General features: G+C 51.0%; 8 protein-coding genes across 8 annotated transcripts; 6 read left to right on the forward strand and 2 right to left on the reverse strand.

The window, feature by feature from the left end:
* Positions 1-7: 7 nt before the first annotated feature.
* Asppvi_001117 (putative C6 transcription factor) lies at positions 8-2,920 on the forward strand (the record flags this gene model as incomplete). The annotated part of the gene is made up of 1 exon (XM_043297420.1): positions 8-2,920. The coding sequence occupies one exon, from the start codon at positions 8-10 to the stop codon at positions 2,918-2,920; it is 2,913 nt and encodes a 970-aa protein (XP_043153355.1).
* Positions 2,921-3,686: 766 nt separating this feature from the next.
* On the forward strand, positions 3,687-5,123 carry Asppvi_001118 (uncharacterized protein; the record flags this gene model as incomplete). The annotated part of the gene is made up of 3 exons (XM_043297421.1): positions 3,687-4,118; positions 4,185-4,312; positions 4,415-5,123. The coding sequence occupies 3 exons, from the start codon at positions 3,687-3,689 to the stop codon at positions 5,121-5,123; spliced, it is 1,269 nt and encodes a 422-aa protein (XP_043153356.1).
* An 812-nt stretch (positions 5,124-5,935) lies between these two features.
* On the forward strand, positions 5,936-6,868 carry Asppvi_001119 (aromatic alcohol reductase; the record flags this gene model as incomplete). The annotated part of the gene is made up of 1 exon (XM_043297422.1): positions 5,936-6,868. One exon carries the CDS (start codon positions 5,936-5,938, stop codon positions 6,866-6,868), a length of 933 nt encoding a protein of 310 aa, XP_043153357.1.
* A 1,781-nt stretch (positions 6,869-8,649) lies between these two features.
* On the forward strand, positions 8,650-9,120 carry Asppvi_001120 (uncharacterized protein; the record flags this gene model as incomplete). Its single annotated transcript, XM_043297423.1, has 1 exon — positions 8,650-9,120. The coding sequence occupies one exon, from the start codon at positions 8,650-8,652 to the stop codon at positions 9,118-9,120; it is 471 nt and encodes a 156-aa protein (XP_043153358.1).
* A 1,471-nt stretch (positions 9,121-10,591) lies between these two features.
* Asppvi_001121 (uncharacterized protein) lies at positions 10,592-12,438 on the forward strand (the record flags this gene model as incomplete). The annotated part of the gene is made up of 3 exons (XM_043297424.1): positions 10,592-10,722; positions 10,891-11,034; positions 11,256-12,438. The coding sequence occupies 3 exons, from the start codon at positions 10,592-10,594 to the stop codon at positions 12,436-12,438; spliced, it is 1,458 nt and encodes a 485-aa protein (XP_043153359.1).
* A 1,100-nt stretch (positions 12,439-13,538) lies between these two features.
* On the reverse strand, positions 13,539-14,954 carry Asppvi_001122 (FAD-dependent oxidoreductase; the record flags this gene model as incomplete). The annotated part of the gene is made up of 3 exons (XM_043297425.1): positions 13,539-13,973; positions 14,020-14,226; positions 14,274-14,954. 3 exons carry the CDS (start codon positions 14,952-14,954, stop codon positions 13,539-13,541), a joined length of 1,323 nt encoding a protein of 440 aa, XP_043153360.1.
* Positions 14,955-19,790: 4,836 nt separating this feature from the next.
* rfeD (putative transcription factor RfeD) lies at positions 19,791-21,352 on the forward strand (the record flags this gene model as incomplete). Its single annotated transcript, XM_043297426.1, has 4 exons — positions 19,791-19,941; positions 20,007-20,152; positions 20,201-20,608; positions 20,669-21,352. 4 exons carry the CDS (start codon positions 19,791-19,793, stop codon positions 21,350-21,352), a joined length of 1,389 nt encoding a protein of 462 aa, XP_043153361.1.
* Positions 21,353-21,927: 575 nt separating this feature from the next.
* Positions 21,928-23,173, reverse strand: Asppvi_001124 (lactonase family protein; the record flags this gene model as incomplete). The annotated part of the gene is made up of 2 exons (XM_043297427.1): positions 21,928-22,756; positions 22,806-23,173. The coding sequence occupies 2 exons, from the start codon at positions 23,171-23,173 to the stop codon at positions 21,928-21,930; spliced, it is 1,197 nt and encodes a 398-aa protein (XP_043153362.1).
* Positions 23,174-25,096: the final 1,923 nt, after the last annotated feature.

A 25,096-nucleotide genomic window follows, 5' to 3' on the forward strand; every position in this document is an offset into this window, starting at 1 on the left:
ACTCAACATGCGATCGAGTATAGCCTGCGCTCGGTGCCGACGGAGCAAGATCAAATGCGTCAATGCCGGTATTGACACCACCTGTCGTGCATGCGAGTCGTCCGGGCGAGAATGTGTATATCCCACCCCGGCCATCGGCGTCGGCGGTGGCGCGGCCAAACGAGACATTGCCGCCATGGCCGATGGGGAGGATCGCAACGGCGATTGGGATAGCCCCAAGCGACAGCGCTCCCGTAAGGCCGTCGGCGTGTCCTCGTCTGCGGCCAAAGATGCAGCCAAAGCCTCGCTGGAGGTGCTCGACACGTCCGTGCTGACCGTCAAGGTCTGGGAGGCCGTCTTTGATCTTTTCCAGTCGCATTACGCCTTCATCCTCCCCTTTCTTCACCCCGCTTCCTTCCTCGGTCAGATTCGACAGCTCTCCGGCAGCACATCGTCCAGCAATGCCACAAACTCGGAAAACAACCGAGACGCCGCACAAAGTCCTCCCGCCCCCAAAGCCGAACCCAATCCTCTCATTCCTCTCGGAGTCCTCGCGCTCACGGCTCGATTCCACCCTCATCTGGTTGCCTACCATTCCCCCTCCTCCCCCGGCAACCCTTCGAACCCTCTCGTCGCATCCGAATTCTATGCGGCAGCGCTGCGCAGCCGGCTGGCCGGCGTCGATGGCGCCAGTCTGGCGATCCCCGACCTCACACGTGTGCAGGCGCTGCTGATGCTGGCACTGCACGAATGGGGCATGTGCCGTGGCAAGAGCGCTTGGCTATACGTCGGCATGGCGATCCGACTGTCGCAGGCCATGGGGCTGCCGTTTGAGCTGGAGAACGAGCTCTTTTCTCGCGAGGGGCCCCGATCGCCCGCCCTCAAAGCCGAGGCAGAGCTCTTTGGCGTGCGCCGCGGTCCGGAACCCAAAGAGCAGACGTCCGACGATGTGATCGCCCTGGAGACGAAGCGGCGGACGTTTTGGGCCTGCTTCATCCTCGACCGTTGTCTCAGTAGCGGGAAATATCGTCCTCGCATGATTCGGGTCAAGGAGCTCGGCATTCAGCTGCCCAGCGACAACGCTTTCGCTTTTGGAGAGCGCGTGCGAACGTCGCGTCTGAACGAGCCGTCCGCCCGTCGCCCCCAGAGCTTCGGCTCGCAGGGTATGCAAATTCCCAGCATTCGCCAGAGCATCGGAGGCTTCAGCGATGACAAACTGCCCAATAATGGCCCCCCGGACAACAAGCCGTGGTCTCCAATCTCCAGGCGAAAGGACTCAAGCGAGGATGAGATCGACCGGTGGGAGGTTGGGGCGGAGGAGTCGGTGTTGAGCCGGGTGATTCGCATCATTCGGATCTGGGGGAGTATCGCCAAGTGGTCTTGTGCTGGTGGACGAAGGTATGCATTTCCCCCACCCCTCTCCCACCCTCCGGTAGCATCACCCGAAACTAACATCAATAGAACGGAACAACTCCCCCCATGGCATATCGACTCTAGATTTTCGAAACTGCGGACGATGCTAGGCGAGTTCCAGGACGGACTTTCGCGCAATCTGCAGTACTCGCCCCGAAATACCGACACCCACATCATGTACAAGAACAAGCTGGCGTCCTACACTGTCATGCATGTGGTGTATTTTCTCTCCGTCATTGTCCTCCACCGCGCCTACATTCCATTTCTTCCGGTCCGGTGCAATGAGCCGGTCGGTCCCCTGGATGAACCACTGTTCCCCGGCGATAGGTCGGTGGCTCCGGATGGATTCTGGAGGGACAGTGCGCGTGAGCTGTTCCGGGCCGCCCGACAGATGCTGGACCTCGTGGTAACCTGCCAGGAGCGCGGTGTTCTTGTTGAAAATCCACTGGTCGGGTTTGCCATCTACAATGCGGCCTTTATCGGCGTCTACGCGGTACACTTTCCGCACATGGACCTGGAAGGATCGTTGAGTCTCAGGCCCGGTGCCACTGATGGAACGCACGGCCAGGTGCAGACTGGAAAGGCGCTCGACATCTTGCGAGATACGCGGTCTCGCTTGAAGATGGCCAATGGATGGTTCCGCACGCTGAACCGATTGCACAGCTACTTTTCCAAGGTGAAGCGCGACTTCCGACGCCATTCCCGCCTGGACGCCCTTGACCCGCATACCAACGGAATTCGTCCGGTACGGGAGGGCGGTGCCGGAGGCGGCCTGGAGGAGTTCAAGTTGCTTGAAAAGTTGTTCCTCGACTTTGGCAGCATCGACGACCGGCTGCCCGAGAACACTGCTGATGATGACGGGGCCGACCGTGCGACCAACGTCAGTGATGCGGGCAGCAACGCGGTCCGCAGTGACCCTGGCGAGACGGCCGAGCCTACCCTCGATGGTGCCGGCGGCCGGCGCGAGTCGTGGGTCCCCATCAACAGCCCTGGCCTGCCTCTCCCTGGGCCGGATGCCGAGCGGCGGCCCAGCCTGCCGTTGCCTCCACGAGCCTTGCAGTCGCAGTCGCCGTATTCGCTACCGTCGCTGCAGCACCATCCCGACGGTCCTCTCTACGGCACCTCCTCGCCGAGCCTCCCGTCTCTTGCTCCTTCTGCAGGGGCTCCCCCATCACAGTATGGCCAAGTACAGCCTTCTAATCGTCTCCAGCCATTGAACTCGTGGCTCTCCCGTCAACAAGGCCCGTACTCGCAGTCGCTGCCCCCTATCAACCAGGCCACCTCGCATGGCCTGCCACTGCTGCCCCCGCCCGGGTCCGTCAACCACCCCGCGGCCTCGCCCCCGGTGACGGTGGACGGATTCGAAGGTGGCGTCTCGAACGCCATGTGGTCCACCAGCCTGGGCGGGGATGATGTCGTCGCATTCCTGGAGGGATGCGACTATGACCAGCTGTCCAGCATGATGCCGTCCGAGGTTGGCATTCCTGCTGGATGGTTGAGCACCGTGTGGAGTGAATTCTCACGGTAGTGCCTGGAATTCTCTTTTTCTTTTTCTCTCTTATTGCTCCTTGGTTGTACTATATTGTACGTCTCATGTACTGTATGATTATGTCTCTTTCTCTTTCGGATGGCGGATCACACTGGTGATCTAGCGTACGGACTGCGGGTATGCTTGGGTTTCGGGTAAAAGCCGTGGTATGGCAATTGTGGTATTTCGGCAACTGGCGCTCGGAACTGGCGCAAGCGAGTACTTGTGAGTTTTGTCTGGATCTCTTGTGAGCGCGGCGTTGGTCTAGTTGTAGCAGTTTAATCGTGAACACATTCGTGACTACACCTTAACATTCACCTTCAACGGACTAGTTAAACTTGTATGCGTGCATGGCTAACACATATGAAACACTCATCATACGCTGCCGTTATCACATTCGAAATGGATATCAACCATTATATGGCCAGGGTTATTGCAACGACCAACAATCCCTACAAACTTAGCATACTTTTTACCCCATTTGCTGTAGCTCCTATCTCTGTGTGCCGGTCATAGCGTACTTCCATTCCCAGCATTCCTTATACAACTGTCATAAAGTGCAGGAACTACGATCAACCTGCTGCATCGATAAAAACTACCTCCCTACCTTTAACATTGTTAATCAAGCCAACGTATGAGAGACAGTAACCTGCATCGTCACGTGCTCGTGCATCTCTCTGGCTGCAGCTCTCATCAACCACCTCAGCAGACAGTGATCACTTCACACTAATATCATCCATCCACAGCAGCTGAGTCTGATCTCAAAATGCAAATCATCTGGCGAGACTCCGACTCCAACTCCAACCCCACCTACGAAGCCGCCCGCACCCGGGGTGTCTTCAACAAGCGCCATCCACCCAAATACCCCCTCGCCATCCTCAAAGCCAGTTCTGACGAGAAGGTGATATCAGCTGTTCAGCTAGCAATAACGCATAACGCCCGCATCGCCGTTCGCGCAGGAGGACACTCGTTCCCCGTGTGGAGTCTACAGGATGACGCCGTGCTGATTGATCTAGGTGAATGGCGGGAATGTGTTGTTGACGCACCCAAGGGCATTGCGTCTGTGACGCMGGGTGTTACCAGTAAGGAGGTTAATGAGGTGTTGGTGAGCCAGGGGTTGATGTTCCCTGCGGGTCATTGTGGGGATGTTGGCCTTGGGGGGTTTTTGTTGCAGGGGCGGATGGGGTGGAATTGTGGGGTATGTTCTCTCTCTATCTAGCACTCTGTCTGTAGATGAGATGGCCTGGCTAACGACTAGAGGTAGAACTGGGGATGGGCGTGTGAGCGGGTTGAAGCGGTGGAGGTCGTCACAGCGCAAGCGCAGAAACTTTTCTGTAATGCGGAGCAGAACGCGGAGCTGTACTGGGCTGCTAGGGGGGCGGGACCTGGTGAGTGAGTTGAGCTTTTTGATTGATGTATCAGGTCTGACTGGTAGCCGGTAGCGTTTCCTGGAGTGGTAACGCGGTTTCATCTCCGGGTTCTCCCTTACTATAGTGACGGTTTTCGGTCGTCCGGGTACATCTATCCGGCGAGGTTATACCGATCCGTCTTCAGCTGGGTGCTTTCGATGGTACCCGATCTCGATCGCGATACCGAGATTACTGCGCTATCGCAGTTCCTAAATGGCGAGCTGTGCTTTTCCATCCTCCTAGTCCGTATGAAAGAGACAACCGCCCAAGCAGCAGCAGCCTTACAGCCTCTCCACGAGACTAGACCCCCCGGAGCATTGAGGGAGTGGTACTGCCAGGAAGATAGCCTGGAGAACCTATACCGCGCAAAAGCCAAGTTCCACCCCACGGATCGCAGGTGGTGCTCGGATAATACCTACCTCGAAGACAAGCACAACGTAGTGGATATCCTCGAAGAAGGATTCCTCACTCTCCCGAGTCCAGACAGCTACGCATTCTGGTGCCCGATTGCACCGACTAGTAAGAGGAAACTACCGGATATGGCGTTCAGCATGCAGTCGGACAATTATTTTGCAGTGTATGCGGGCTGGAAAGACGAAGCAGACGATGAGAGGTGCCGGTCGTGGTTGCGGCTTGTTATGGACAAAATCAGACCACATGGGGTTGGGGCGTATATAGGCGACTCGGATTTCTCTGTGAGACCTGACCGCTACTGGGCGGAGGAGAACGAGAGCCGGTTGAGGGAGATTCGTCGGAGATGGGATCCTGATGGTCGGTTCTGCGGGTTCCCTTGATGATACACGATGATAGGCGCAGAAGACATTACGGACATCTCAGGCTGGAGCATGCCACTATGGCTGACACTGCCTGACTGCCTTCCCTGCACTAAGAACAATGGTGACTATATCAAAAAATCTTACGCGGGAGTGGATATAAAGCCATAGAAAGGCTTAAAGGATTCCACCTCATATGAGCTGTGGTTGATTACTCAAGGGCATGGATCTGAACTTCAGACCTTAGAGATTAAGCACACCATATAATGCCATGAGTGTTTACATTATTATGTTCTACTACGCCTCTCCATGTGAACTTTAATCGCAGTACAGGGCTATATGCCACTCCACTTAGCAGCGGGAAAGCATTTTGTATTGGCTGATGGACGATGAATTCAGTCGGGTTTGATAATAATTGGACCAAGACGGATTTTGAGCATAAGTACATCGGCAATAGGAGTTGGTTGTATGGACAGGCATTTGATATATTTGATGGTTAGAGTAGGAGATATCGTGAGCAGGGTAATCCTGTTGAAGAATTATGACAAATGACATGGTCGTTGAATTAGGGTTAACTTGACACTAGGCTCAAGATCACTACTCCAAGAAAAGCCACAGCCCAAGAATATACAAGAACCTCTCAAGTAATAATCCTTGTTCAATGCTTGACTGATAAATTTAATTTCATTGGCAGTTACATCAGTCATGACATCAACCTCGTATTTCTTCTTGGCTTGAGTCATCCTCTCCAACATATATATCATGTATCTCACCCAGAGGATCAGAACTCAACTCGCCATCTCGACACATATATATATATCTATATAAGTAAAATGCCCAAAGTAGCCATCGCAGGAGGATCCAGCCCAACGCTGGGCGCATCTATCCTCGCCGCCCTCAACACGCACAAGTGGACCCCGGTCATCCTCTCCCGTCAAACCAACAACCCCAAACCATCACCCCCAGGCATCGAAACCCGCTATGTGGACTATACATCCCATACATCTCTCGTCGCCGCACTCAAAGACATCGACACCGTTCTCAGCGTGGTGCTCATCCCCGGCCCAGAAACAATCACCTACCAGCTCAACCTTCTCAACGCCGCGATAGAAGCAGGCTGTCGGCGGTTCGCGCCGTCCGAGTTTGCCATGTGCGAGCGGGCCCAGGCACAGGTTGACTTGTTACAGCCGAAGAATATCGTCTGGGAGGCAGTCAAGGCCAAGGTTGAAGAAGGGCTGATCGACGCAGCGCGGTTCCCATGCGGCATGTTCATGAATTACCTGGCGATTGGGATTGGAGGCGAACAAGAAAAAGTGGCACGAGCCGGGTTCGCTGAGGGGGCTTTCCTCGTGCACTTGGACGCTGAGCCGGCGTATGTGGTCGTTCCTGTGAGAGCAGATGGATCAGCGCCGTCGCTTACGTTGACGGATATCCGGGACGTGGGGAGATTTGTGGCTGCTGCGCTGGAGATGGAGGAATGGGGGGGAAGGGAGTTGGGGATGGCGGGTGATACCCTCGGGTTTGAGGAATTGATTAGGCTTTGTGAGAGGTATACCGGTAAGAAGGTCGAGGTGCGCCGGGTGACGTTGCAGCAGCTGGAAGATAGATTAAAGGAGATTCCTGATGGAGATATGCTTAAGCGGATGGACTGTCAGATAGCCATGGCCTGCGCGAGAGACGGGTCGGTGGTGCCGGGGGTGTTGAACGAGGTGTGCAACGTCCAGCCGGTCAAGGTGGAGGAATTCCTGCGTAAGTACTGGAGATAGTAGGCAGAGGAGGGCAATCGTTTAAAAACCTTTTTTCGCCTTTTTGGCATTTCAATAAGCATGTGTTCGTCTTTGATGCAGGTCGATCACCAGCTTTATGGACTCAAACAGCATTTCTGGGAATGAGGGTCAATGTAACGGCAACAAATGTAGATCCTTATATCACAGCAAACATGTCGTACCTGCTCCTTTTATGCCCAAAATTAGAAGAAAGAGCCAGTGACCGCCGTGCTTCCCACCAGTTACCAGCCCTGGATTGTAGCAGAAACTCGACTGACCTCTGGTGAGCCTAACCGCACCCATCGACGAAGCGAAGCACTTATCTGGGACTGGCATGAGGCCTGGCACTACCACAGGATTCGATATGAGGGCAGAACAAACCAAGAGCGGGGGAAAGGTCCACTACCTAGAAATCTCAGTAATCAAGCATTAGCTGCAATGTCATGGTAGTTGAGAATCGAGGGTATAGTCATAGGATCAAGATGACGACGATGGAGGAAGAAGAGAAGKGAGAAATGGGAAAGAGAGGAGAAGCCTAACATAATCGACCGAATTGCTAACATTGTGCCCCCGTTAATTGAGGTTGAATGAGAAGTGAATACTAGACATTAGTACATGATGCATTCTAGAAGTGCCTCATGAACAAGGAAGTACATAAAGTAGAGGGGCACAGTGTTTATTGAACGAGCAGATAAAGAAGGTCTTACCAACCTAATACAGCAGGCCTCTTCCTTCCCTCATGATTTCTCACTGTATATGTGCAGGAGAACTTAGGGGTTTATATGATGCTTATTATCTTGAACTTAGGTCTTGGGGACAGTCCGGGCCCTGAACTCCATATAAAGAATTTAGCCCCTGAATAATGCTCAGATTATATGATAGTATAAGGAGTAACAGGCAGAGATTCTGCTTATTAGGATAATTTAAAGCTATTATTGATTCACTGTTAATAGTGTACTAGGAGATGCTAGACTTCTGTGGTAAATACTCTCCAGAACCTGTCATGAAATTCAGCTGATAGAGAATAACTATGGCAATCAGCAGGCCAGCGACATCTCAGTCAGATCACTTACCAGAACATACAACACATAACAATAAGTAGTAATTGCAAACAAATAGATGTGAATAGCAACAAAACGAGAGAGAAGCAAAACGGATCACAGAGGGGGCAGTACTCCACCCCCTCTCTGAGCCGCCCAGGTCCTGCCCGTCTAGGAATATTCGTAAAGGTAAGAATATTCGTCACCAGGCAACGAGCAGGACCTGTCTCGAACCCGGACCAGCAGTACAGTTGAGCTACTGCAGTTTAGCCCGCTGCACCACCGGTCCGGCTCGGTTGACAGTATGATATAATGGGGAGTCATCTGTTGTGAAGTCGGTGGCCTAAAAGGGAAGTGAATGGGCAGATGCCTCGGAGTTAAGGCATCGTTGGTGAGGCAGGCGATCGCGACTGCCTTCGTTGCATCAGGTCTTTGGCTTGCAGGAGGCGCGTAGAACTTGTCAACTCCAACGATGAACTGAAGAATCGAAACTGGCTGACGAGGTAGGTGTCCGATTAATCATACCTTGATAATTATTTACGCTGAGTCTTCTCTCTGCAGATTATATGCCTTTTGTCCTGTTCTCGATTTCAGGTCAGACGACTATAGAGCTCTCATCTCATCTGTGACTAACAACGAGAATCCTACAACCGACATCCTACTCCTTAACACACGATGGACACACCAACTCCGACGAACGAACAGCACTCACTACTACTATCAATCATTTGGGTTGTAACGATGGCACTCGTCTATGTGGCTATCCATCACCGGTTGGAGGCGTACTTGAGTCGAAGGGCGAGGGAATCTCTTGACCATGCTACACTCACCGCGACTATCTCGAGCGAGCTTGAAAATACGGACAAGAACTTTGACCAGTTGGAAAGAGACCTTCTGGAACTCGGACGATTTGTCATGCAGGCTCATGATAAGGGACTGAGGTCTCCAGAGTTAAGCAAGATGCATGCATCTCTATGTCAGCAGATGCTGGAGCTCGGACGGAAAATCATCCACGCTCATGATACGGTGCTTTCGACGTGCCCAGAGATAAGGGAGCTGCATACGGCTCAATGTACGCTGACGCCGGAACGACGCCAGGTATTCCTTCGCGCAGAAGAGCCGCAGACTGCTGCTGGGGAGGCCAGAAATCGTTGCCATCAGGAGCTTGAGGGGCAAAGATCGCTACAGGATAACACAGGTGTTGGGCTCTAGCTGATGACAACAGACTTGCTATGCTGAAAAGTGGCTCCTTGATGTGATTCAGTCATCAATGGAATATCGTTCTCTCTGCTGTCTCTACATTAATCTGAACACTGAGCCACAGAGTTTGAACTTGCAAAAGCCATTGACATAGGAACTCCAACAAGTAGCAAGTCTGAAGGACCATTTTAAGCTAGACGCTATACCGCACATCACCGAATCATAGGTCCCGTCCTTCCTTCCTCAGTTCCTCTTTTGGCCTGCGAAAGATTTAGTACCCTTCACTAGAACAAGGAGGCCTTCACCAATGCCGCATCCGCCTGAGCACATCACACCTTAACAGGGCCGACATCTTCATTGAAAACATCCTCAGCTGCGGAGGAAGTAATCGAACTCCACCATAACATCGCAAGAATCCACATAAACCGTGACTGGAATAGAAGCACATATAAGATTCATTAGACTGATCAGCAAAGAACACCTCGGCTGAAAGACAAGCTTCTTACAGCTGCCTCAAGCACACGCACATAGTCCCTGTCAGCCACCGGCGGCATATCCTCCGCGAACAGCGGCTAATTCGACATGATGTGCGCTATAGACCACAGGACGCATATCGGAACCAAAAGTGGACAAGGTGTCATCGACCAGCCCTTCTGCGGCCATGTTGGCGTAGTTAAAAACCGAGGTAGTCGCGTTGTGAGCGTCGTCCACGCGGACGAGTCCTTCGAGGAGAGAATGTACATGTATGCAGAAGTGCATGTATCCAGGCGTGGATCTCAAGATAAGCTGCACAGAGATGAGAGGTTTTGGTCATATCCATACGTCGGACCGCCATTGTCCCTCAAATGCATGATTTGATCGGCGTAGCTTATCGTTCCTTCAGCATATAGAATTATAATGACAGCTCAGACAGGGAAATTCAATATGGACTGAAAGCTACTGGCGCAGTATGTACCCTGGATTCTTGCCGATACCCTAAAATCTGAACTGCTGGTTCTAATATGAGTGTCTTTATCATGGTGCAGGCAGCCGAATCAGGTAAGCTGGAAGGACATACAATGGCATCTCATCCTTTGTCCGCTCAAACGTTGTACAACGCAATCATTGTAGGCTCGGAAGGGCCCTTAGTGATAGAGAACCTGTGAATGATAGTGTACTCTCAACCCGAATGATGAAGAGAAAGCTGTACAGAATCTTCCGGCATGCACCTCAGAATGCACCATCCACCGACGACTAATCGCCCAGCCCTGACCCTACGACGACTAATCGACGCAGTGAAAGGGCACACGATCCAGAAAAATGTATCCTGCTTTATTCAAAATTCCTTTCTCTGCAAAGAAAGGAGCCAAAGACAAACACAGCTGAAATACAACACCACTACTTCTTGGATGGTTCTGCCTTTCGTTTTCTAGCCGCTTGGACATCAGACGCTTGGATATCTCTCTTCCCTCTGAGACAAGAAAAGGGATAAGAGGTCGTCAAGATGGTCTATTTTCCCTCTGAGATCGTGGACATGATCGTGGCGCATGTCGATCCCGAGGACTTCTATACGCTCCTCCAGTGTGCGCTGGTTAATCGTCAGTGGTCCAGATCGGCTCTCCGTGCTTTGTACCGGTAGGTGTTCATCGAGACAGGAGGTTACCGACAGTTGCTAACAGGAATAGCTCTGAGGCTCTCTTTCCGGGTGTCCACAGAGCGTCTGCATACGAACACTCCAGGATTGTAAGGACGCATAGTAGCAAGACAACTGGGTCGTATGCTGACGGAGACATAGTCCATAAGACCAAATACATGGGCCACATTCTGGTGGACTCTGATCTTGTCTGCTTTCACCTCCGAGACTTATCTCCCCTACGCCAAATTCCTTCATACACTCGACTTGTGCGATCTTGCGCTTTTGATCCATCTCGACAAAACCTTTGCCGAGTAAGTGGCTTATGCTCGGCCTTGCTCAAGCGATCGCTGCTAATATCGGAGTAGCCAGTTGCGGTATGGTCGCTTCGCATTCGATCTCAAAATCATCTGCTTGGAAAACCATTGTAACATCTGTGCTGCCGTCGGTTGGGGTAGGTGTTCGATGACAGTCGACATGACCATAGGTGCTGACAGCCCCAAGTCATTTTATCCGCAAATTCTGGAATTACCAGCTTGGTCTGTGATAGTTGCCCTGAGACTTGGGATAATGAGGAGGAAAGAAACCGTTATCTGGGAGTTTCTTCGTCCGTTCTCGACTGGTGGGCTCCTCGTCTGATCCGTCTCGAGACTCTCTGGTACAATATGGGAAAGCATCTGCACGAGGACAATGCGCGCAGCATCGCACGCCATTGTCCCCGGTTCAAGAATCTGATCGTGTGGGAATGGATGGAATCGACCATTAGTAGTGCCAGATTCGCTCTTGATGATTCCGACAGTGATACAGAAGAGGAAGAGACGTCGGCTGGAGATTTCCTCATGGCTCTGCGGCGCAATACTTTGGAACGGTTCGAAATCTCTCGTGATTCGCACTTCAAGCCTTCCATGGTCGAGGGTCTGATTGCTCATTTCCAATCTATGCGTGTGCTGAGATTGCCCAAGTTCCGGTCGGAGCTGGTAGTCAAACTCATGCAATCGAATCCTTTGCAGTCCCTCGAAGCCATCCACTTTTTCCTCGGTTACGAAAAACGCGTTGAGCTAGCTCAGCCGTTCGGAAAGTGGCTAGGTGCATGTAAAAATTTGCGCCGGATCGAGACTTGGCTCTACCATGATGAACTCTTGATGTTAGCGAATGCCCTCAATCACGGCCTCGTCTCCTTGGAGGTCCTCATCGTCCAGCAAAACTACGAAGATAATCCCAAGATCATTGACGCTTTCTACCGCGGCATCTCGCGCCAGCGCAACATGCAGGAATTAACACTCAACACGGAGATGACGAGCGACAAGAGTCTATTCATGTGGTGCCTATTCCCCCTCAAGAAGCTGCGCAAACTGAATCTCCGCAGAATGTCGGCCCAGCTCACGTTGCCCGACATTCGAACTCTTACCTCCAGCTTCCCGGACCTCAACTGGCTGGGTCTGTACGTGACTCCAGTCCTCGACGAGATCTGGGACTACATCGTCGCGCCCAAGCTCCGCTATCTCCACTTGGTCGGCATTGGTGTCTTGCACGCTCAACCAGTGCTTGATTACATTCATCGTCTGGGCGAGCAGAACAGGGGATTCATTCTGAAGCTCAAGTTCAGCACCTTTGCTGAACTCTACACCACCGTCTCTGATGAGGACCATCGCGCCATTGCATACGCGCTGTTCAGCCATCTGGACGGTCGTCTCCTGCCATACAGAGAAATGCTCTAGTAGGGCTCATTGGTCTGGTAATTAGCCTTGTCGGTTTGGACCTACGCTTGGATCAGACATAGCAGGCAGGTTTCCTTTCGACTGTCATTTGTCATTTGTCATGCCGTTTCAGGATTGATGCTGGATGATCTTGGTGGAACTATGCAGGATGTTTTGAGCATAGATGCTTCAATTAGGAATCCCAAATCCAGTCACTGTCTTCTTGCTTGATTTGTAATGGGGTATGTTTATCGACGTATCAGAGAAGACAACCCTCTCGACAAACAGATCAAACAATCCAAACATAAAGATATTGACGTCACCATTCTTCCCGCCCACCAATCATCCCCGCAAATTGCTGTATACATCTTTTGCATTGTTTGTTCACGCTTTCACTCATTCCCAAGAGAAGATACCATAAGAACGGGCTGCAAACGCAGTGAGCCCGAAGGCGCCAAATGATTTCTTCTCTCATGAGTATGCTCTTATGAGTCTCTTGAGGTTCTAGGCAAATGCAAATGCAAATTGTGATCTGACGATATGCTTTCCCACGACCCTGGTCTCGCGTATAGTCCGGCGGAGACGCTGCTGAACCCGTTCCCCTATGTTTGGGAGTGGATTGCTTCCTTTTGGACGAGGGATGGGGTTGAGTCGGCCACGCGATGTGAGAGGGATACGTCTGTGTCTGAGTMTCTGTCCGGGGAAAAGTAACGCTTGATCGGAAGTTGACTCCTGGAGTGATGGTACGATATCAGTTTTGACTGTCTGTCAAGGGAATGATATACTGATATTGTTACACAGATAATGCGCGATTCTCCATGGCGTTGCTGTGAGAGGTAGAAAGATCGACCACAATACCCTATTGATATAGACTCAGAAGCCGAAAGAGAAAGGCATGACGAGGCGCTATAGCCTTATTTGGGGGATTCAACTACACATATTATATACGAAAAGAGGAAGGCATTATGGGGTGCTATAGCCTCACATGGAACGGGGAAGTCAGCAAGGACGGAAGGACATCCAACTATACACATTGTATATACCCTTGACTTTATGAATCATATTCTAATCAACACATGCAATGTATATACAAGAGCGTCAATGAGATCCCGTAAGTGAGACTATAAAACCCCCCTTTGCGACTTAGACAATCTCTTGCCCAATTGCTCTCTCGCCTCCTGGCACATCTTGGGAATATCTGCGTTGGCAATGATGCCATTCCGGTAGTTAATCGCCTCTTCGATCTTCTTGAAGTCATCGCCAACGCCCTCAGCCAACCACTCGTAGCTGTTCCCGATAAACCTGCTGCTCTGCACCAGCCACTGAGACCGCTCACGGCGGATGGAATCATAAGCAGCAAGGGCAGCCTCGAGGTCCTTGTGAGTCTGAACCCGTTCGTCCTCCAGCAGTGCAGCCAGCACGGCGGTGTCCTCGATGCAGAATCCGGCTCCAGCACCGTGGTGCGGTGATGTTGCGTGTGCGGCGTCACCAGAGATACAGATGCGGCCTTTGTAGAAGGTAGGGACCGGGTGGTCGCCTAGATCGAAGATTGCCCACTGTCTAGGTTAGCAACGGCGATATGATTCCATACGGCAAACATACCACACTGAGCTTCTCCTCGGTCAGTTTCAAAAGGTTGATGACGTTTGGGCCGTAGCCTGCAAAGTCCTGAAGAGCTTCGTCGCGCGTACCCTGCCTCGTCAGCCGGGGGTAGTCGGTCCATTCGTCGGGCGTGGTGTGGAAGGCAACAATGTTGAGAGTCTTGCCTTGGTTAACCGGGAACGTCAATACATGGCCGCCGGGGCCCATCTGGAACCGGTCAGTTAACAGACAAGAATAGAGGATGAACTACTGACATGCATGCACGAGTTAGAGGCCAGTTCTTCCCCAATAGCTTCAATAGCCTTTTCCATCGGCACCAGCCCCCGGTAGGCATACTTGTGCGTATACGACGGGTTCGCGGACGGATGATCATCACCCACGATGATGCGCCGCACCTGAGATTTGATCCCATCGCAGCCGATCACCACATCGGTCACATCCTCGGATCCATCCGCGAACTTCATGACGAGCTTGCCATCCGCACTCTCGGTGATACGCTCTAAGCGCTTGTTGAACCGCGATATCTCACGCGGGACCAGCTTGATCAACTCGTTCAGGAAATGCGCGCGATGGACACCCGTCTGACCGAGGCTGTTCGAGATAGTGAATGCGATATCCTGTCGACTCGAGTTCTTCGCAGTGGTCGATGTGCCTTTGTTGTAGCCGTCTAGGTAGTCGAACCAGGCTTTCTGTTTCGTGGGCCATAGGTTCCGCGTGCAGACTCTCTCAAAGGCCTCGTAGATGCCCTGGTGGCTGACTTTCATGGCCTCCACTGCATTCGGACTGAAGGAGACGCCTGCGCCTACCTCGCCAAACGCAGCGGCTTGCTCGTAGATCGTCACAGGAATTTGACGGTGGTAGAGTGCGATGGCCAGAGTCACGCCGGCAATCCCACCGCCAACAATGGCAACGTGGAAGTTCTTCTTGGGGGTCATTTCCGCGTCTTTATCCGAAGGGCGAGCTACTGATTGAGACTAGGTAAAATGGCGAGGGTCAGTCGAAACTGTCGCTTTAACAACCAGAGTGACTACACGCGAGGCAGCCATTTCAATCATGAACAATTATACAGCGCTGACCCTCCATGGCTTTAACATTTTGAATTGCGTGGACTGGAGAGTCGGATCTGGAGGAGGCGTATCGGCTGTTATTGTCATCCAAGGCAGCTCTCAGCACCCACATGCGGGCATCGGACATCCTCCTTTTGTTAACGGTGGGCTGCGTATCTGTGTAGCAAAGTGATACTTACTCAGCGTCGGTTCTAATCAGGCGCTGGCCCGGAAAAGGATTTAAGCTTCAGTATCATTACTATGACTTCGACGATTGCCGACTGTGCTCATGTTGTCGTGTCTAATCTTTGAATCTGAAGATCCGGGGGATTTGCGAGATCCGAAGTGGGTTCGGGATTGTCACTTTGAGATTGATGGGCTGATGGTTGACAACGACACCGACCGATTACTAGCAATTCCTGATTTGAAATGCCTCGTCACGCATCGTTCAGCTGAGATGAATTGAACTTGGTCGGTTTGTACAGTTTAATGTATACTGCACCATTGTACATTGACCTCGGACCGTATCCGACCACTTCCATAGCCTAGGGGCCAAACATTCTATTGACATTGTATGCCGCCTCCATAGATATGGCCTATTCGATTGACTCATCCGGAGAACTCCCGCAACAACACACAGCCATTTAAGAGAAATAATATCTTCAGAAGACGCCGATGACCTCAGGCGAAGCAGATTGAAGCGGGGCCAGTGCGGATATAGACTTTGTTTGTGGATTGCGGAGACCTATAAGCATGTTCAACAGGCTCAAGATTGTCATTCTAGCATAGCTTCTTTCCGTTCAGCTGCTACTACTGGGACCTGCTGCTCGATCATCATGACCTGGTAAAGATTCTCCTTATGCTGACCGGAAAGCTGCAAGATTGGGTAGCTAAGTTCTTTACGTCCTACAAAATAAATATGATCCAATCACAATGCTTTGTCTTGCTGCATCACATCAAAAACGGCAATTGGGCTAGTTCCAGTCTTACTTAGTGAGGTACCCAGGAATTAGACTAGGTACTGGCCAAAGGCGGCAGGAGTCGCGCAGTAATCATTATTACGCATAGTCAGGCCTGTCAGACCTGGAGTTGGATTTAGTGATATCCTTAAAAACAACGAGAAAGAGGTTAATCGCAAGGTTGAAAGAGCGATATCTAGTCTAACAGAGTCTGTAGAGATCATCTGCTCAGGTATTGTTGAGAGCTGGGAATTGAACTTGAGGGCGACAAGACTAGGTAGGCAAGCTAAGCTAGTAAGAGCTTCAAGCTGCATAACCAACCGTGTCACCTGTGACCTTCGTTTGCTCTGCGGCATTATTACTATCGGATAATCGGCCCATCCTCGTCCTGGTCCTGGTGATTCAACATGGCTTGTATCAGATATACAAATTATATCAGAACCGTTCCTTTACCTTCTCTTAAGAATTTCTTGATATCTAGTCGCTTATCTGGTTTCCATATCATATCTACCTTCACGTACTCATAGTGAACCACACTATGGAGTAAGGTACCTCCAGTCCTCCAGCTATGCGGGTAATAAATTGGTTTGGAACTAAAAACAATAGAAAACATCCTTGCTGAGGGGTACATATGCACCTGATTGGAACTAGAAACTGCCACACGTTCTTCTAGATTAATACTGTTAGACCTTATGAACACAAGCCTGGGTCCCTAAGCGAAGTACTCCATCGTCGTAATTCGTAAACTATCGAAAAGTAAACCATAGCCTACGGACGGGAGTACGTAGGGCCAAAGAAGTAACGGGAATATACGGCAACTGGAATTTCGCTCAAGGACGAATTGGGCATCGACGCCCCTCTCCAGTCCACACCAGCCACCAAACTGGAGGAGCGATGCTTCCGAGGTTCGCTCACACTCAAACTCAGCCATACAAAGAAGCCCCTTTTTGCAAGTGCATGGTTTTTTTGCTACTCTTTGTTCCTTAAGCGTGGAATCAGCCGCATGCTTACTTCCAGTTGCCACTGCTCTGACAAAAATTTTCTGTATCTAATTTTTGTATCTCACCTCGCCTGCTTCGAAAAGGCCGGTGCCCCACCTTGGAACGGAATAAAGACTGGAGTGGCGTCGCACTAAGCTGGAAATTTCGCCATCGACTAGCCCGCTCAGGCTTAGCCGCTCAAGTACAGGCTTACTAAGGTAAGATTAGAGGCAGCTGGAGCTGGAGCTCTGGAATGAAAGCTCCAACCCGGAGCTGGGGAGAGCTATGCACTTATGGAGTCCTAAAGGAGGAGGTGCTTGGTAGTACTAGGAAGGCAACAAATATTTTTTAGGTCACACAAGGCCTACTCATATAACCTTGCATTCTTTGGGCTCTTGTATCTGGTCTCCGGATAAATGGGCATTTTCCATATTTTCAAGGTATAGAAGAAGAAGGGAATTGATCTCGAAATCAGCTCTACTGAAAGGTCAAGGCCCAGCTGAAATTTGTGCTGCGCAGCTGTCCCAAATCTCAAGAGGGGCGGGGCTCCACCGGGTTTCCCGAAGTGCTGGTCATTCAGACATTGAAATTTGGATGGTTTGCGACAGTACACGTACTGGTAATACCAGCTCTTTGACTGCCAGTCAATCATCCAACAGCTCCAACAACCGGCCGACGCATAACCAGTCAAGAAAGTACAGCATTAAACAGCTTCATGATTAAGCATATTTTACTCTCAAATTTTATCTTGATAAAAGATATCTGAAGAGTTGGACAAATAAGAAAAGAAAGATCGTAAAGTTTCTATAAATAATTCTGTGTTGGAGTCGAAATACCCAGTCTCCCAGAACCCCTCCTTTATTTACCATACAGGACGGTAATGCCTTATCCATCTGGATGGTCACATACTCCACTGGCAGTAAGTAATACCACCCCCTGTAAGGGGTACATTCTATCTGACGATGGAAATCGGCACATATCTCGATACTTGCAGCTTCATCTCAAGCTCGATAATCGGTCTTTGAAAATTCTGATTCCCCTTGAGTCTCTCGGTTCGGCCGAAAAATGCTGTTGTGTAATGAGGACACCCATATCTTTGATGCGGGTATCGCGCTGTCCCACGTTTCGTTTATCGATAGGCACCATTTTAATTTGGCATCACGGAGAGGCCTCCCTTGACCCTCGAAATCGGGCTTTAGCTTGCCTGATCAATCAAATGCCATTGGCTGTCATCTGTGTGACACTTTGAATACAAGTTACATTTTACACTAGTGATATTTTCCCCTCTGCCCCTCTCAAAAACCAGTCCTTTCAAGTGGATGAGCCGATCAGCTCTGGCATAAGGTAGGAACTGCTGCAAGTGCAACAGTGGTAGCTAGCTACCTCTTTTGATACTACCAGGTGTAAAATATCTGCCCTCGCAATGATAATCACATCGGATACTAGGGGAATGGCCTGTGTAGTGATCTTGATGTCCCACGGAACGATTTGCCATCCTGGGACCCATTAGACTGGACACCGTGCCACCGGATTCATCTCAAAGAAAGATTCCTCTTGAGGTTCCCCAATCTACCTGAAGACTACAAGTTCGTTATCGTTATCGATTATCATCAACATCGTCACCGTCATCAATATCTGCACAAGCGATAAAGAGGGACACTAATATCATCTGTGGTATATTGCAGTGCCCTCAACCTTGAGCTTGAAGCCCACACTGTGTCTCTTCCGGGCTTCTCGGCCCCCAATCATCATCATTACACTTTCACAATAGGACTACCTAAAACCTAGGGAGATATCCAGTTTTTTTCACCCACCCATTTTCCCCTCCGCAGCTCTACCGGCTTTCTTTCGTCTCCTCTTGGCCTCTGGATCAGCTCGCCTGGAATACTCTGGCTGCTATTGGCATTTTGGCATTCTCCATCTGTACCGGACCTATCTCGCTGTGTATTTCATTTACGATACGTTGCAACTTTATCCATACTTTCCCCTACTCTTGCTGACCCCCCCCTTACCTACCCTTTCTATCACACTTATCTTCCCGTACTAACCGCATTTACCACCAATCTACCGCTACTCTTTACTACTATCTATATACCGTCCACGACAGAGCTACTGTTGCTATTCTTACTGCTAGCTATTCTATTCAAGTACTTACAAGCTAGCTAGTCGTGGTTCATTGTTCTTCCATATCATCTGCTCACGTATCCATCTACCACACTTTCAACCTTTTGCCTCAATTTTCTTTTCCCCTTTCGATTCTTTGACATCCGCTCAATCAGTTGCATGGGTATTTTTTACCTATAATCATTCTAAAATTTTCCAGCCTTTATCGGAGCATGTATTGCGACGTTCGGCTCTTTTAGCTTGGAATTTTTTGCGCTGCTTGATTGACTGATTGACGTCGAACGGCTTGCTTGCTTTGCTTGCTGGCTGGCTTGCATCTCCCTCGAACCCCGCCGCCATCACGGTTTCATGCAGACAATGCCGCCCCGAGCGTCTCTGACCAGCTCCTTTTCTGTCACCGACGCCAATAATGAGGTCGTCTGTCCATTGAAGAATAATGATGGCTCCAATTGCCGCAAAAGATGCCTGGGTGTGAGTGCTCCTTGGTGGTTTCTTCGATTTCCGTGCTCCTTCCCCCGCCCGTCTAGCTATCAGTAAGGAGCCCCACTTTCAGTGGCTATCAAGCTCCTTCAACAACGATTTGAGAGAGGATATTTCGTCAAAAGCAACGTCTGTAGGATTAATGTCTGATGATATGTGTATAGGAGAAACGTTATCGCTCCATGCAGGAGCACATCCGACGGGCTCATCCCAACCACTACATTCCGAAGCTCCCGGCTACAGAAGAAAGCTTTCTTTTGATGGTCACCACGCCTCCGGATCAGCGTGCTCATATAGCTCCTCCGAACCAAGCTCCATCTCGAAGACATAATGGTGGGTTCATTCAGTTGTTTGACCAGCTAGGTTCAAAGAGCGCCAGCTCTGACTCTGAGCCACAGCAGATCGAGATATCTACGTTGCGGATGCCAGCTCGCCTGCTACCCCCCGGGGTATCGATGAAGCCCATCCTGCAGCTGCAACAGCTGCTGTCGCATTGGCTCAATTGCACCATCACCGCTTAGCGTCGGACTGGGATACTGATATGGTATGCATAGCAATCGAGACAATGTGATTTTGGCTGACATGACACAAGGAGGTCCACTCGGACAACGACATTGGTCGAGACCGCATGCGATCTTCGATTGAACTGCCATCCCTGCGAGACCACTTCAAGCAAGAGTCGCTACCTCCATTCTCCTCGCCCCGTCCACGAGAACTCCTTCCTTCGATTCTCACCCACTCTCCCCCCGGTCGCTCATCGACACTGCCTCCTATCCAGCGACGAGACAAGCTGCCTCGTCCACGCAAGTCCTCTATCTCTCGCAAGCTAAAGCATGACCGGACAAGATCGAAAGAATATGGACGACGTCCTAGCCTAGGGGATCGCAAAGCACTTTCGGCTGAGCCTCAAACGGCGGCTTGGGCGCAAGGCAAGCGATGGGAGGACCTGATTGAAGCGGCCACCTCGGCCACTGAAGCAGATGATGAGCAAAACTCGGATGTGAGTCATTGCACTTTTTAGCTGTTCGTCACGGACGTAGTTCATGGCTGACTGGACTAGATCGGCCATTCGCCGACAATCCCCCCTCTGATTTCTAACATAACGTCGGCTCCCGCTCCGAATCGTTCGTCGTTACCACCTGCTTTTCAGTCTGGAAGTCTGCCTCCACCTGCGTCGCATCGCCCATTCCCACCGCACTCGTACGCGGCATCGCCTTTACACAAGTCCCTCACTCCGCCGCCTTTTGAGACTCGCAGTCGGGATGGTGATCTCGAGCCTTTCCCCTCTATTGAATCGTCTCTTGATTCGTCGTCCACCACATCAGGTAAAAATTTCAGTTTCGGAAGAAACATGGGCACCTCTGCGAATTCAGACTCCAGTCCAGTTCTGAATCTGTTCCCACCTTCTGCGTCCCAGCGCCAGCACCACCGGTTCTCGAACCCGACCCCAGCTTCATTCCGAAACAAGGAAATTCAGATATACTGCGCGAGCTGCAAGCGGCCGTGGCCCCTGAATGAATGTTATGCGTGCACCGAGTGCATTTGCGGCGTATGCCGGGAGTGTGTGGGAATGTTTGTTAGCAGTCCTCCCGTCTCGTTCAAGAACGTGACCTCTAGTCCGGGCAGCGCAGTGCCTAGCAACAGCGCGGGATACGGCCCTACCAGCTACCCGAGCCCGCGTGGATGTCCACGGTGTCGGACCGTCGGGGGCAAATGGAAAGCATTCCAAATCGAAATCAGGTGAAGAAAACGCTGTCTCCCGTCCGACTCTGAGCATCAGCTAGGACGATTACACTCATTTGGCCGCAATCTTTACTCTGTCTAATGGATAACGATTAATGTTTTGGGATCATGATCATTGAAATCACGCGCAACATGACTTGAAATGTGCAGACACGGGGCGTTATCAATTGTAAGTGGGTTCATGGTTTCAATGCCTTGGCTATACATGACATTTGGCAAGGTATGACCTGCCAACGAGATACTCCCATCAATCAACCCGCTACTCTGTGGTATGTACTGGCAGCATATGGTTGATGAGACTCGAGTTTACGGATGTTGAAAACGTGGATGAATTAAAAAGCTGGGCTTTTGTTATTTATTTCATGATTATGCTGGACGGATATATGACGGGGGCATTTTGGATTTCTCTTTTTTAGGTTAAGATACACTGGTTATACTGGTTTGGATGGGTTTGGTTCAGAATTGCATCTTATTACTCTTTTGGCAGCAATGCATGAAGGTTTTATTTGCCGTACGTCTATGCTATCGCTTCACATTCTGAGTCACAGCAAGATATTGAGATACGAGAACGTTCAATTACTCTGCCCAGATGACGCTGCTCAGGCCTGTGGAAGTCCCAGGCTTTCCAGGCTCTCCGACCTGAAGGTTGGCGACCAGGTCACCCAGCTTTCCACTGGCCGGATCCCGGGAGACAATGGCAACGTTGGAAGAGGACTGGTCCCCGATAGCGACGAGGGTGCCGGCCTTGTTGATGACAAAGGTACGGGGTACCAGGCCGTGGGCAGAGGTGAGTTCCTGGAAGGTCACGGTGCTGTTCTTAGAGCGGGTGAGGGTTGCCAATGAATCATTGCCGGAGAAGGAATGGTCGCTGCGGATCGAGGCATACAGGTTTGATCCAGCTTGCCGCAGCTCGGCCAGCGACACGCCCTCGGGGACTTCCCCGCCCGGGTATGGCACGAAGTCCTGAGTCTCGCGGAAGCCGAGACAGCCAGAGGGGAGGTACGAGACGGCGAAAGCGTGAAAGTGGCGGCTCAATTCACTGACTGTGTACAGCATTGTCGCCGGCCCGTTTTTGGTGGCAGTGTTCTGGTTGCGTAGACCATTGCGAGGTGAGTGGTGAGAAGACCAGAAGAGGCCGTGTCGCGGTCCACTGCCGGGGGTGTAGTTGAGGCTGGGGCAGGTGTTTAGGTGGCCCGATTGCTTGTCGATGGCGTACACGCGGACCGAATCAGCGCCTAGGTCAGGGACGAGGATGAATGAGCCTGTGGGGTCGAGGATGATCTGGTGGGGGTGGGAGGAGTCCTGCTCCGGACGGGGGCCTGGTGGTATCTGGTACCGCAGGATCTGCAGAGGCTTGTCGCCGGATTTGAGGGGGAGGGCAAAGGTCGATACCGCCGAACCGGAGCTTTGTCTGCTGTCAGATTTGTCACGCATTGTTGTGGGAATTGACTTACTAGTGCGCAATGGCCAAGTACTTCGCATCGTCGTCTCCTTCGTACACGACGCTGTGGACGCCACCGCCGACGTCCACCACCTTTGCGAGCTGCGTGAGCGATCCATCCTCTGCGACGGCGTAAGCGCTCAGAGTGCCATTGGTTGTCGCGTCGCCGGTCTCGTCGGAGCAGTAGAGTGTGCTCGTTTCGCCGTCCAGGGTCAACCAGCTCGGCATGCCGCCGCAGGTGGTCTTGGCCGACGCGAGAGACAGATCGTACTTGCCATTGCGATGGTTGAGCGTGAGGGTGTAAACAGAGCCACTGTAGTGGGTGGCATAGAGGGTCGCGGCGGAAGCCAGGGTTGCGAACAGGGGGAGATAGCCTAGCATTTTGTACAGTGGAGTATGCAGGTCGAAGGATTGTCAGTTTACGGGGTAGTTACGAATTATATACTCGGGACTCCGGGAGGATCCCGGACGGAAATGAAGGCGCGACGGTGACATTGTTGTTGTCTTCCTGCAGGAGAGCGGAGCTGGTGGCTGGCGTGGGGAGCGGTAGCTGGCATGGATCTGCATGTTTCTTCATGTTTATGGACTATGAGTGTGTAGCCAACCGCGCGTGGGATGCCAAGAACGTGGGATACAGTTGTATTCGGGTTGAGTTTAAATGAATTATTCGATTCTACTGGTGCTTTGATGCGGTAGATGTCTCAAGTTGATGATGTTACAGCGACACGTCTTCCCCGCGCCAGAAATGGACATCCTTACGGGGTCCGGAGAACCTCCATACTCTTGGAGAAATAGTGTTCCTATTCGGGTAAAGCATGTATGTTTTGAGGCTTGGCATCGTGCATGGTCTCGACTAGTATATATAGAAATTCTGTTCCTGACTGTTGCTCGAGTCACCGGCCATCTTCTATTGCTGCTTTTTACAGTATCTTGGGTTCCAATCGAATCAGTGTGCATACTTACTACTGGTACAGGCCCATATTCTTGGATATACTTTCGTGGTATCCGCAAGTTTCGATGGAATTAGATTAGGAGAGCATGCAGATCATTTCGGAACTGCAAACCTCATTTTTGACGAGTGCGATGAGGACTGTGAATAGTAAGGCATTGATTCATGTGCCGGTTGATGCTTTGTAAAAGCATGGTTCTTGGTATTCTGCCGGAGAGTGAGCTGAAACAACATGAACAAGCTTATTATAATGTCGGCATTCATCCTTATTATTCCACTAAGCTGCTTTCTTTCTCTTCACATATAGCTCTCCTCTTTCTTCACATACTTAGAAGACTTGAGTGATCGACTTAATTATTCACCTGTCTAATAAAGATGCATTCACTATGTAAAGGCTGAGGGAGCATCCAGAGGTTTCAATTGTAGATAAATTGCTTCATCTCCCACTTCCTGCTTCCCTTCCTCTTAATTCTTAATACCGCACTCTCTCTTGCTCATAAACCACTGATGGAGTCTCAATTCTTTCTATCTTGTTGAAATATTATACCACTACGATTATGGATATGCAATGCTAGGCTAAGTCCATCATCCGGACACCTTATTTCTCTACATCTACTCTTTTCTACTCTGGAGCGAAATATGGACGCTCCAGTATTTCGCTGATATCGAGACACTCATTGTCAAAGTACCCTCTGAGCCCCACGAGAGGGCCCACGCAATAATGGGACTTCTTTTTCTGCTTTGGGCGACTGCCATTGCTAAGCAGTCGACGTCGGCGTCGCGCGCGGTTTCGTAGAGGTTGCAAAACCATCATCACATCGTTGCCGTTTCTTGCTGCTTGACCAAGGGAGTGCCCGTCGGGTCGAGGCTGTAACGACGTCGCTGAGACGGTAAGATACTATCTCTCAGCAAAACTCCGCTCCTCTTAGAATTCCGAGGCATTGGCCCGGTGCTAACGAATGGGCTGAGTACAGCTCGTCAAAGTTCCTCCTCCTCAATCAGATCGGCGGGCCTAGGGCCGTTGGGGATCCTTTGAAGGATACAGACCCGACGCAAGAGAGATTCCAATAAATGTTGGGATATGTTCTGAGCAAGGTATCCTTGCCTGAAGACCAAATCCAATTCCTTAAGTCTTGCATTGCGTTCCCTGAATGCGTTTTGATCATACAAGGGTACAAGGGTCTCTCGGAACAGGAAAGACCTTCTTGTTGGCGCTCATCGGACTTGTCTTGCAGATGATGGGCTTTCATATCGTGTATGGGGCACCAACCCACCAGGCTGCCAACGCAAATTGCGAAGCACTGATCATGGAGACCTTGAAAATCCAATATCGTCTTCTGAGAGCGTACGTCAAG

The sequence above is a fragment of the Aspergillus pseudoviridinutans genome, assembly GCF_018340605.1.
Source record: "Aspergillus pseudoviridinutans IFM 55266 DNA, scaffold_1, whole genome shotgun sequence".
Lineage (NCBI taxonomy): Eukaryota > Fungi > Ascomycota > Eurotiomycetes > Eurotiales > Aspergillaceae > Aspergillus > Aspergillus pseudoviridinutans.